At 35.2% G+C, this 13820-nt stretch overlaps 1 protein-coding gene across 2 annotated transcripts; it reads right to left on the reverse strand.

Moving 5' to 3' along the window:
• Positions 1-5975: 5975 nt before the first annotated feature.
• LOC140333742 (carbonic anhydrase 15-like) lies at positions 5976-13771 on the reverse strand. Of its 2 annotated transcripts, none has more exons than XM_072415618.1 (8): positions 11606-13771; positions 9953-9988; positions 9442-9612; positions 9057-9202; positions 8528-8620; positions 8382-8448; positions 7559-7725; positions 5976-6433 (listed from the first exon to the last, which is right to left on the reverse strand). In XM_072415618.1, the coding sequence occupies exons 1-8, from the start codon at positions 11664-11666 to the stop codon at positions 6227-6229; spliced, it is 948 nt and encodes a 315-aa protein (XP_072271719.1). In that variant the 5' UTR covers positions 11667-13771; the 3' UTR covers positions 5976-6226. The 2 variants fall into 2 exon arrangements, with proteins under 2 accessions (XP_072271719.1, XP_072271720.1); XM_072415619.1 differs by lacking the exon at positions 11606-13771 and adding an exon at positions 11427-11510.
• Between the last annotated feature and the right edge of the window lie 49 nt (positions 13772-13820).

Consider the following 13820-nt stretch of genomic DNA (forward strand, 5'->3'; position numbering starts at 1 on the left):
ATTAAAAGAACATGTCCAGTTCAAAGTGCTTAACTACCACGTAGTGTGCCGCATATTATATCACCATAACATGCTGCCACAAGAAATATTCTTATTCATATATCATCTAAATAATGATACCGTTAGACGACATTTTGTTGGTATTAACTCTTTGCACTACTGCAGTCTATAATATCAAAAAGGCTTTGTACATTTCAAATTATTTTAGGAGCTGGTATGATTTCTCACAATGCATCGCCGCTATCTGTAATGAGACTGTATGAATCATGTTATACCTATTAGAAGCCAGTTTGTTACCCCTCCTATTGTCATGAAGAAAATACTTATTAATCCACCTTTACTATTTTTATACGGAACAGATATGTTTCTTTTTTAAACTATTTTTATTCTATCATAATATATGTCAATGTTATTGTGTGTCATTAAATAAATTTACATTTTTTTCCTAAATCTTAAAAATGTTTTCTGTGTTACTTTATAAGACAGTATGAAACTAGAGGCATAACAGACAACACAATACCTGGCTGGATATAATTATATACCAATTTTTAATGTATGATTTATTAAGTTAGTAAAAGAGTACAGAATTTTCATTTTTCAAAAATAATGCCCAATTAAATTAGTATAAATGATTAATCCTTTAACCCAATCACCAAATAATTGTTTATTTACATATACCAGTGCTTTGTTTTATTCGCTAAGTAAAGTCACCCTTTACTGTGCCTAAAGCAAATTTGTGGGTACAATGACTGTGACAGCATATGTAGAAAATAAACTTGGGTTTTATTTAGCCATATCCCTTACAATTACTTATCTATCATGCTAGTTGTAGGGTGTATTGGTGTTGATCTGGTATTGATCAGCACTGGGGGGAAGGGGGTTAAAGTTAATAAATGTGTGTTTGCATTATGTGTGTAAGGTCTTTGTAGCTTTCTGTAGAACCAGGCAGTTGTGCTCTTTCCATTTTCTCTTTACCTTTTATAAAAAAGTAAAGTATGACTATACTTTTTTATAGTTGTATTTGTTTTCAAACTGTTGTTATAAGTTTATTTTTTATATTATATATCCAATGTTTTGGATATGGATATCTGTAAGGACATCAGATTCAGGGAGCCTTTTCAGTTAGCCATGGAGATATAAATACAGAGCAGCTTGCTTTGCAGCTCTTTGACTTAAAAAAAAAAACCTACTGAGCTGTCTGATGAGGGGCATGTGGCTGCTGTGATCAGCCTGCAACCAGGGGCAGACATAGAGGGGTGCAAAGTGTGTTACTGTATGCCCCAGAGCCTCCTCAGCCAACAGGGACCCCCCACAAGGGTCCCAAATCAGTTCATTTGGGGGTCAGTTCTGCACAGGGGCCTTTTCTTGGCTATGTATTCCACTATCTGCAACCTAACTAAAAAAATGAATATTTGTAAAAATTGTATATGCACCAGACAATTATGTACTCATTGTTTTCTTTAGTACCTGTCATTTAGTTTGTCAATGCGTAGGATGTCAATATAGTGGACAAGGGGCAGGATGTTGGTGATAAAGAAGTAGGCCTTTAAAAAAACAGTTAAAGGTAAGCAAAAGAATACCTTTATGTAGAAAAATCAATGAGCTGAGATGTTTGTCTAGAACAAAAACAAAACAATTTAGATAAACTAGGGCAGGGGTTGGCAAATCCTGATGTACATGTGGTCATGGGATTTCCAACTTGAAATTCAAGTGACAAAGTAGTACCCACTACTGACATTTCTGGATAAGCACTGAGCACAATAGAAACCAATAGGACCATAGTAGTCCGGGAACCACAGTGTAAAAGTGAGTAGAGTGTTTCCCAAGCAGATAAATCACGATGAATAATGAGAGACAGGCCTTGTAGTTTGTTACATTTATCCAGCCTGAGCTCAAAAAATATGATCATAGTACAAAATTATTATTATTATTATTGTCTACCAATAGCAGCCAAGTTGTAGGTGTTGTGTTGATCAAGGAGAGATATGAGAGAAAACAACTGGTTGCAAGTACAACCCACTACATTCTTTTGCTCAAATATCTTTTTTAATATGGCAGGATAAATGTATGGATAGAAAAATTAGCAGGTTTAGTAGGAAAACTCAATGCTCATAAAAATTTGTTATAAATTGATACTTTACTATGCACAGCCTTAGACAGATGGTATATAAAGTGATTTGCAGTGGAAAGCTAAGGACATCATTAAGAATGTACTGTAATGGACAAACATTGCCCTGTAGCTATGGGACAATAATGAGATAAAGAAGTGTTAAGGTAAAAATGACACCATGGTGACATATAGATGGGCTAAAGGCAGAATAAAATTGTGTAGCAAGTTACAAGGGTCAGAGATGTTCAAATTGTAAAGATGAGAACCTTTCAAACTGTGGTAGAACGTGAAAGCAAAGAAGAGTTGAGCTCCATTTACATTTTCTATCCTTTCAAACATATAAAAAAATAATCAAGGTGATTTGTCCTGTAAAATGCCTTTTATTACGGTTTTAAAATTAGTGGGAAGCTACGTAGACATGTCCAATGGTTCTCGCCCGATAACCAGCTCAGGGCCTATATCGGACAAGAATCTGGTGCGTGTACAGCGCCCATCATCAATCGTCTGAACGACCGTCCTGGCGGATCCACGGACGATGGACGACGAATGCTCCTAGTGAAAGGGAAGGAGGAGAGCGCGCAAGATAGAGCAGAATGTTGCTGTATGTACAGCTTTCATTCATGCATCGTGCAGTCCTTAGTCGTTGGAAAGGATCGTGAAAGATCCTTTCCAACCAATAATTGCACGTGTGTATGCAGCTTTACGATGTCCACAAGTTAGGCTTCCTATAGATTGGCAAGTCATGAAAAAATAGGAACATATATCTGTTACCAACATTCTAAAGCAGAGTGCTGCTGCTGATCTTACATGAAGGTATCAGGACAAGGTAATTCCCCAAGATTATTCACCTTTATACACTAATGAGCATGTTCAATAATAGGGAAGCACTTCATTCCCCTAGGGAGATTAGTGAAAGTCTGCTTATTGTAAGTGATGTTCACAAAAGCAGCAAAACATGCTGGGCTATTGATGAGTACCCTTAAACCTGTCCATTCTTGTACTTTGCATTAACACATGTTGTTAGTGGTACATGAGGACAGGAGATGAAACTCACTAACCTATGTGGGTCCTACTACCCAAAGCTTCTCTTCCCTATCTCCAGATACAGAAGGCATAAAGAAAAGGTGGCAGATTTATGGCATAATATAGTGATTTAGACCAATGGACACACTATAGCTTTTTTCATGTTATCATTGAAACTAATCAATTTAAGTCACAACTTTTTTCTACTCCTGGACAGAGCAAGCACAAATTACAACTACTGACAGCTTTATTTTCAGGTTTCTCTATTTGAGATATTTCACCTCACTGTCTGTGTAGGTGTCAAATGTTCAACTAAACAGGAGTAAAGGGGACACAAACAGCGATAATCCCCTAACAGAGATTTTAACCCCGTTCTTAGAGCTGTTTTATCACAACGGCACTCATGTGGTTGTGAATAATTTTTAAAAATAAAAATTAATAATTTAATATAAATTAATAATTAACAATAATTTTAGCAAATAATATTATTCATAAAATAATCACATGAAACAGGTGGTAGAGGTTGTACAAAAGGGTGTTATCCTTCAAAAGTACCAGGGGCAGCAGGGTGTTAAGATCAGTATTAACAATGCCTATTCAATTTGAGCGAGCTTGCATAAGAAAAAAAAATTGCCATATAGTAACCTTATATAAGAACCTTATATAATAACCCAAAGAATTTCTAGATGCATTGCAGTAAAGAGTTACTTGATACATGATCCACCTTCTCACCTTTTACTGAAAGTTCTAGCAATAGGTAGGTTAGCCTGCTATGGATGTACTTCTGATGTTGTTTATTGTTAGGGTAATTTCCCTAGATCTGGTTTCACCATACAGAAGGCTTTCCTTAACATAATACAATGAATAAAGTTATGAAATAAGCCCTGACAGATCTGTCAAGTAACAAGAGAAAAGGAAATACGACATTAGATCTTATTCTGCAAAGAGTACATGTGGTTGTAAAACAGAGGGAGTATTCTTTAAATATATGAGTTGCATAACTGGAACGTTAATATATTTTGTTGTGCCTGCAGTTAGGGAACAACTCCATTTAGGAGCAACCGTTAAAGCCCAACTCCTAAGACATATTACTAATTTATTGGAGAAGCAAGGAAAACTTAAAGCCACTTTTCACTGATTTTTTTTATTTCACTCTCTTTTCCTCTGATTCATTCCCTTTTTCTGAAAATTTCTATTTTTACTTTTTCCCAGGACTAGGGATGAATAATGCCATTTCCATAGAATGCTCACCAAAATTCCACCCCATGGCAAATTCCTCTGAAAAATTATGCATTTGATATGCCTCCAAACATGTCAATGCACATTATTTTGTCCTGCAATGCACTTTATATTAGAGTGGCAGCAACCATTATAATGCGCATTGATGAAAATTGTTGCATGTAAAGATGCATTTATGTGTATCATGATAATGCATTAAGATGTCTTACATTATGTTTCAGTTATGATGATTCAACTTTCAAAGGTGTTAACCTGTCACACTCCTATGCCTAAATGACAGTTTACTACGCTAATAGCCATTTATTGACTATATTTGGTCAAGACCCCATTTGACGTTAATACAGCATCAGTTTTGTTATGAAAGGTTCTGTGTGAAATGTAACTAAAATTTTAAAATAAAAACAAAATAGTATTATGTACAGGTTTGTGATTTTTGCCCTCAACCCACATTAAAATACAGATTTTTTTTTAACTGTTACCTTAGGTATTTGTTCCCCCATAGCACTGTTAGTCTTCTAAGTAGTTTGCCTATTATCCCAATATTTTATATATATATATATATATATATATATATAAATATACATTATACACATAATATATATACTTATTTAGTCGGTAAGGTTAAGATAAATTCCCAGAAGGTATTTAGATATTTGGAGCCAAATCTAGATTTAGGACTGACACAAAAACCCACTTTTGTGTTAACACTAACTAAATTAACTAAACCTAAAATTTGCTTGATACTTCTCTCCCCCCTATACTGAGCTCATCAGTTTTTACTAGACTTTCTTATCAGCCCACCACTGCCACGGTTAACAGCACAATATATCATAAATCTTAACTTTTTTGTATTGCGTATAAAGAGAAGATAGCCAAAGGGGTCTTTTTTTAGCAAACAATATTAAGATTTGCTTAAAGGTAATAGGGGGACAATTGCTCAAAGTAATGTTCTGAAGGCTAGTGATGGCACTAGACAATGTAAAATAAAATCTATTGTCAACATGGATAAAGTTGTCAAAGAAGGCATGGTCCTCTCTGTTTTCAAAGCGTTTCACTGTGTGGATTTTTCAGGGGAGGCCAAGACTTAAACTGGTGGTATAACATAGCACAGCCAAATATAAGTCAAAATTGAGATAAGGAAAGTATTAACATAATATGGTTGAGAGAAAGTCACCATAATAAATGAGCAGTATCTACAATATTACATTTTCTGTAACTGCTGCAAGGGGAGAATTCCATTTATTTTATTTCTTCTCATCTCCTGTTGTATGTTCAGAAAATTACTATCTTCCCTATAATTAAAATAAAGTTCTGCTTTACATACACTTTTAGGCCCAGTCTGGTCAATGAAGTGTCAAATGTCATAATGTCAGAAAGAGGTAATGTTTAATTTCGACTTGGTGAGATGTCACTGATCCAGAGCTCAGGCCACTGAGACACAAGGAACAATTTGTTGACCACCAGTGATATGTGCAGACACCACAATTTGCCATAATTCAGGGCTGTGGTTCCCGTAGAAACAATGTAGACCCTTTCCCTTTACTGCATTGGGCCCACTGTTCTGATGAGTTAACTTCGCAAAATGACATTGTCAAAGCAAGTATAAGTGGTCAGCATGGCACCTTTTATTTCAATAACAACAAAAATTCTTTCGCAGTGGATCTATCGATTCTAAAACTTAAAATACAGTAATTTCAGTGACACAGTTTTGTTTCCAGGAGGTAATGTCTGTAATCATATCAGCTTATTTGTGACATTCTAATATGTTGTTCAGTCTGTGCTTGTACTTCCATATACATTCAGTTCACAAATTCAAGTTCAAGTAACAAACTTCTGCTCACATGATGCATGATTCTAATTCAGAAATATCTTGGCTGTTAGGCTAATCATACACAGATTCAATATAGACGCACACAAGATGGATGAGAAGTTCACAGTGGCATCCTTTGAAGCCAATATTTGACGTCCCTTCAGAGGCTGGGGGGGTCGAAAATTGTCCTTAATCTTTACAGGAGTCTCTCCATTAGCAGAAAAATGAGATGTGTTCGTCAGTATTTGATGCTGTAAACACATTAAAATAAACATTGTCTGAGAACTTCTATTCATGAAACAGGCAAAGAGATCACAGATTTCTTGTAGGATAAAAATTCTTTTGCAAAGTCACCATAACTAGTTACTGCAAACAAAACATTGACTTGCATTATACCAAAACAGTGAATATTACAAAAAAATAAGAAGTCCCTAACTTCAAGTATGAGTACAAAAAAAACAAACAAATGATAAACACTTCAATGCAAAAGAGCCCCAGATATGATGATTGGCTCAGCAACTCACCCCAAACATTCTTTCACCGCAACCATATCCAAAGAGGAGCTTGGTTCATGGTAATTAATACTTCCTTTTTAACTTAATAAAACATATGGTAAAAATAGGTATTCAAGTTAACTAGCTATGTAACATACAGCACAAAGAGTCTGGCCATACTTATTTTTATGACCTTGCTGGAATCCATTGACATTGGGCCTGATATATTAAAGCTCTCCAAGACTGGAAAAGATGGACTAGAGTGGGGGAACCTTGCTGATCCAGCAAACCTAGAATGGATTTCTTACAAATCATTTGTTATGAGCTGGCAAATGATTTCAATCTTGGACCAGATCCATTCCAGGTTCTCCCATGAAAGTCTATCTTCTCCAGTCTTGGAGAGGTCTAAAAAACCAGGACCATTGGGTGCTGTGAATATGCAAATACTGATTTAGCAACTATTTGCATTTAAATGTCTCAACCACCAAAAATAATGTACATCTTTTGGTAATGTCCAAATGGATTTTTTACAAATCATTTGCTATGAGCTGGCAAATGATTTCAATCCTGGACCAGATCCATTCCAGGTTCTCCCATGAAAGTCTATCGTCTTGGAGAGCTTTAATAAACCAGGACCATTGGGTGCAGTGAATATGCACATACTAATTTAGCAACTACTTGCATTTAAAGGTCTCAACCACCAAAATCAATGTACATCTTTTGGTGATGTCCACCATTCAACCTTTGAACCTTCTGATTTTAGTTTTCCATGCCTTAGGGAAATTGAACAGGTAAGAGGAATTCTATATTGACTGTTGCAGGTTACTACATGCTTTTCCTTAATGATCATGTTTAACAAAAAGACGAACATTTTGGTTGTACCTGTGTCTTACTGATGGTCACTGGATGTTCAAACACCGTCCAAATGACAGCCTCTGAGCAATCGGGAGTTGTGAGGGAACCCTGATATCTATAGTAGCTTGACAACTTGTCCTGAGCTGGAAGGAGACTTTGCAGGGGAAATGTTGGTGTCAGCAGTACATAGTCACCTGGTAAATAATATGTATGTTAGCAGAGGAATGTATGTTAGCAGAGGTGTTCATGATGAAAAGTTGAGACAATGCTTGCGGTGAAGTAGCGATTCTTTTTAAATAAACTTGGACATAAATACCATGAGAAACCTAAATAAACTCAAAGATTGATAACATTTTTGTACCAGAAAAAATATATTTTATTTCAAGCAATGATACCGTTTGGTAGAATAAGCAGGCCAAAAACAAAAATGTAAAATTTGCTGTGGAATATGCAGACCTTAAGTGCTTAAATATCAACTCAGAGAGCAGTTAATTTCTTTTCATACCCTTTCTGACTTTATTTACTTTAGGAGTGAGGAAAATCATCCCCATAATTACACTCCCCACCTCAAATGGTTTCTTGGAAGCCTACTTAAAAAAATAATCTCCTCATCTTCATTTCCCTTTTTAAAAAGAATCCCCATACATATCTTAAAATTATTTATTTGCAATTTTATTTTGCAGGGGACAGCAATGGAGTGAAAGTGAGCATTGCAGTGAAAACTGTGTTTTTTTTTAACATTGACACGTTTTCATTTTTTTTTTCATTGTGTGTATTTCTAGTTAATGGTATTGATGAGAAATTATTGATTGTTCAACCATTGTACCTATCATATGAAATATACACTGACCTTCCAATGATACATTCTTCATAGCAGACACTAATGGACTATAACTTGGATTATCTGCTTCTCCCACCTGAAGACAAAGTAATAGTAACATAAATTATCCTGAATCATTTTAAAACTTGGGAACATGATAGTGGAGCATGTCTTACCGTTATAAGTATACCCAGCACTGCCAAACCTTGGGGGTCTTTCTTAGCTTCTGTGATACTGCTGTACTTGGCATTCATGTGAACGATATGCAGCTGAAGACAACAGTTATATTTAATTTTTAATTATTAAATATTTAATTACTGGTTTTCCCAAAACTCTGCACTTCTCCCACTATAGAATATGCTTTGTGCTTGTATATTTCTAATGCAGTCATGTAAAACCTCAACAATATTTCAGTGTACTATTAAATCATTATATTTCTAAATTATCCTCCACACTGACATTTCAACTGATTTTCCAGAGGAAAAAAAAAATGTTGATGCCACAACAAGCATTATAAAAAACAATGTATATGCTCCTTTCTGCCCAAGAAGGTTCTATAAAATCATTTGACCACTTCCAGCATGAAATATAAATAGCATGTGTAATAAATTGAATATATTATATAGATATACTAAAATTGATTTCAAACTGTTTTTATTTCAAGAGCATTGAAGGAAAGGTATAGATCAGTCACACTGCTACTACCTCAATCGGGAATTGCTTGCCATCCAGAGTATGTTCTGACCCATTGTTGGTAGGACTTCCCCAGTGGAAGTGGAATTGTACAGCCTGGTATGTGTTGGGTAAACCTGCACCACTAATACTTATATTTCCAGCCAGGCTCATCAAAACTGCAAAAGTAGAACATTAGGTCTGATTATTTCATTAAACCATAAGAGGAACATAAAAAGTGAAAGCACAAAGTAGACTATATGGTTCACCAGGGAAACATGGGCCTATGGGCCTACTATCCAATGTCTTGATAATAGTCTCTAGGGAGGTGGCAATCTATATACAAACCATGGGGGAATGCCCCTTTTTCTCTTACATACTTTGTAAAGGGAAAAGCATTTTAGTGAAATTACCTCACCTGAGTGTCCGTCATTCATGAACTTCCATTCAGCAGATGAGGCATGATCATAACCGATGAAGGTGATGTTACCCAAGTGGTTGTCTTTCTTTGCTTTGGCCTTTTCAATATTAATAGGCGATTGATGATCACCACCACAGTTGTGATTAATGTCTTTCCAATGATCAGGCCCTGATTCAAACAAAAATAAGACAATCACATTTTTCCTTTGGCTTAATCCGCATTTTAAGCCATTGCAATCTTAGTAAAGTTTTAGCATTCTATTTATCAGCAGGTATTTACTATCTTGGTAATAACTGAGTTATTAGATCATATATATACCCAATGTACTTAGTGACAGAACAGCAATGAGAGAAAATTGGCCTGTATTCAGAGCCCCGGACAGCACTAAACCACTTTAAATAACAACCACATTGTTCGGTACTGTTATACTGTATTAAATGTTAGGTATATATAAGACTTGGGAAGCTTTTTGAAACTAATCAGATTTACATTTTTATATTTTACTTACCACATGATGGTTTCTGGGAAGAGTAGCACCAATCCCCTGAAAAAAAATTGTAATTATTACAAACTGAAAAAGCTTAACATGATGGCTGTTAAAGGCAGCTATGTTAAACAGAAAAAAATAAAAAATACGTGAGACAACAAAAGTTGCTTACTATTGACCTTTTTGGATGAGAACTCATCTTTCTTTGTTCTGAATCTGATTTCACTTTGTTTTCTGGATCCTGACTTTTTTGACTAAACCCTCCCCCAACTGCCATTAATCCTACCAGTTAATATTCAACAGTTACTGTTGGGTCAGCACCAATAACATTGGTCATATTTCTATAAACAATCTGAGAAATTGAAATACCATTAGATGAGTAAGTTAACATGGCCAGATATTCTAGAGGTGTCTTCCTTAGTTGTCTAGCACAGATTGCTACACTAAGAGAAAGAAAATTAATTTCAGGTTTTATATCTGGTGGTGTTTTTGCAGGCATGATGAAAAACATGAATGTGACGTTTTATTTGTACCTGTCTTAAATATATATTTATTTAAATAAAGGTTCTGGTGTATCTTGGTGAATTGCCAATATTTAAATTCTATATGACCAATTTAGAGCATTACAGCAAAATATATTAAAGTAAAAAAATAGATAACACGTAAAAATTGTGGAAGAAAGTCTGAATACCCCTTAATCTTTTTTTCAAGGTGCATGGAAATGCTAAAATGTAGTTTAACAAAGTACCTTTTCTGCCATAACACTTCAGGGTCTATTCATAAAGCAGTGAATCTGACATTCACTGAAATTCACTTGTGGAGAAACTTCCAGGTCTGTAATTGATTCTCCACCAGGTAATATCAGATTCACTGCTTTGGAAAATAGACCCCTTTGTAGTGAGCATATATTTGTAATATATTGTAAGGATAAACGTAAGTGGAAACTAATATCTTACTATGAAACTGTTGGGAACCAAAGAGGGGATATTGCACAATTTACCAAGATCACCCAAATAGATCTAAAAAAACAGCAAAGTCCTTAGCCAGGAATCAAAAAAATCATGGATGGCCTGTTCTCTGTATTATGCCATTATACCTCTGAGCGTAGCACAAATATCTTCCATTTCAAGGTTAGGACCCCCAAATGAAGCCATGCCACTGTCTATACCAGAATTCTTGTGATGTTTAATTATCTGGACAAATGGTCTGGACTTTAGTTTTTCACCTCTCCACAACTGGAGTAAGACAAATAGTCTCTACAGCCAGCAGAAGGATTTTGATAATGACAATGGACTTTGAAAAAAACACTGCGTAATATGTCGGCCCTATATAAATACTGGCTAAAAATAATAAAAAATATTAACAATAAATCACAAAAAATAAAAATAGAGAAAAAGAAACCCAATCCTAACCCTTAAAATTAAGCCCTAAATGTAATCCTAAACCTCAGCTTGACCCCCAAATGTAAACCCTAACCCCTAAATAAATATGTTACCTTGTGACCCAAACATGTTTCTTTTTTTTTCTAATGGAAATCTAAACTGTAAACTTAAAGACGTAGAAGAAAACTATGTAAAAGAAAAATAGAATACTTTTGTTAAACAATATTATATTTTTTACTATAATGATGTTCAGTAAACATTTCATTAGAATATTTCAAGAATGTAGTCTTACCTCCTCCAGACACTTGCATGAATAAAGTGATAAATGTTATACAGATCTGCAGCATCTCCATGTTGTCCCCTGGAATGTCCTAGGAGCTAAGCTGTACTTGTCACACACCCAGGTGGACTGACCATAGACCCATTCTGCTCATACTTCAATATATATAAAGGCTGAGATTTATGTTAACTCTTTTTTTATGTTAAGGGTAGTCAGTTCAACTCCTCCTGGGGAGTTAACTCTTCCCCTGCTGCCATGTCCCAGATTCCTTTAGACAATAAGTAACAAGTAGCCTACCACACCTGAATAGCTCATAAAAGGATCCAATCCGTACAGCAAGGAAACAGAAGGTATAAATAGGCTAAAGTGACCATCTATGCATAGGTTGAACATTCAGGAGATTTTTATATAAAGAAAAACAAAATCTAATACTGAAAGTATAGCTGTTTTCCCACTTTTTATTTTATGAAAAAGAATATGGAATGAATAGAAGCACTTTGAATTCAGAGTGTGTTATATAATATTAGATTATTTGTAAAGAATGTGATTTTGCACAGATATGTGTTATATTTAATAAAAACATATAATACATATTTATAAAGTAGGGTTTACAGGTAAGAGAAAGTGATAAATTATTAGATTTATCAGAGATGGCAATGAGGTGGAAAAATCTTTCATTTAGTAGAAGATCCTACTTACTTGAACCACTTGGAATTATCCATGTTGCATATTATTTCACATTGAAATAACTGAATAAATAAAGTCAAACCTACAATAAAGTAAAAAAAAAACAGTCCTACTTTCCTACATACAGTGTTAATAGTTTTTTGTTTTAGAAAATATTAGTTTTAGACTTTTAAATCCATTAGTGTGTTGCTCACATCAGGTTGCCTTTTCTTGGCTATATGTATGGGCTCTAGCAGTGTTTGCATGTGATAACACAGGAAAGAAAAGAGGGAGACAGAGAAAGCATGGTAACCCCAAAATAGGAAGAACTTTAATGGCTGAATTCCCAGGTATTATTTAAATAGCTGTTGATTGAAGAAAGAATAAATGTTTTATGATTGTGTTTACTTCTATATGTACAAAGCATAAAAAAGCTTTGAGGTGTGTGCTGTTATATTGTTGTAAAAAAAAAGTTAAATGTTTTCCACATTACTTTTTTAACATGTTTATTGCAGTCATATTTTTTTAATTGCTATGTTAGCAAATAGAGACAACGGGCAGAGCATTGCATTCTGCCACTTTTAATATTCTGTGGAATTTTCACACAACCATGTTTTATTGCATAACTCCATACATTTGGTACAACTATAAAAGCATTGCTAGCATCTGATGTCCTCTATGAACACAGAAGGTATAAGGTGACCATGTGCATTGTGTATAACAGCATTTAAAGGTTTCACATAAAAGGCTTTTCATAAATCCTTCAACAGCACTTATTAACCTTTTTTCATTCATTTCATTCATTAGCTATTCATCAGCTAAATCAGTACACCTTACAATCTGCTGAAATGCCTCCCTGCATAAAGCATTTAGCTCTGCTCACACACATTACATAAATCTAGTATAGCCCTGATCTGCCTTGCGTGAGCACTGGATATCACTGCGTTAAACAAACAATTGCAGGTGGATGTAACTATACTGTATATATTTGGGTAAAATTTCAGTAAATAGCATTATTGGTCATGATTACTAAAGGGCCATGCAAAGAAAAGAAAAGGTACATTACCTCCAAGGCTATGTTCTCTGGAATATTGCCTGTGCCATGTGCAATGCAGGAAAGGCTGAAAGAGCTTAGGCAACTAAACGCATGGCTTAAGTCCTAGTGTAGAAGGGAAGGGTTGGGGTTCATAGACTGGGCTGACATTTCATCGGGGTACAACCTGTATGCCAGGGATGGTTTGCACCTAAATGAAAAGGGGTCTGCTGTACTAGGGGAAAGATTTAGGGGAATGGTGGAGGGATATTTAAACTAGGACAGAGGGGGTGGGGCAGTAAAATAAGGTGGCAGAAAGGTTAGTCAGGGGTCAGACACTAGTTGAGGGTGGTTTTGGGGATAGTTCGGGGGAAGGTTATGGATAAATGTATGGAGCTTCCCATGTTACAAACAAACATTGGATTGTGCAGTAGTAGTTGTACTGAAAAACAAAAGGATTTGGCAAACAATGATGGTAAAAGCAGCAAAGGTTTAAAGAGCCTGTTCACCAATGCTACCCTGTTTCCC

This window comes from Pyxicephalus adspersus, chromosome 6 (assembly GCF_032062135.1).
Source record: "Pyxicephalus adspersus chromosome 6, UCB_Pads_2.0, whole genome shotgun sequence".
Taxonomy (NCBI): domain Eukaryota; kingdom Metazoa; phylum Chordata; class Amphibia; order Anura; family Pyxicephalidae; genus Pyxicephalus; species Pyxicephalus adspersus.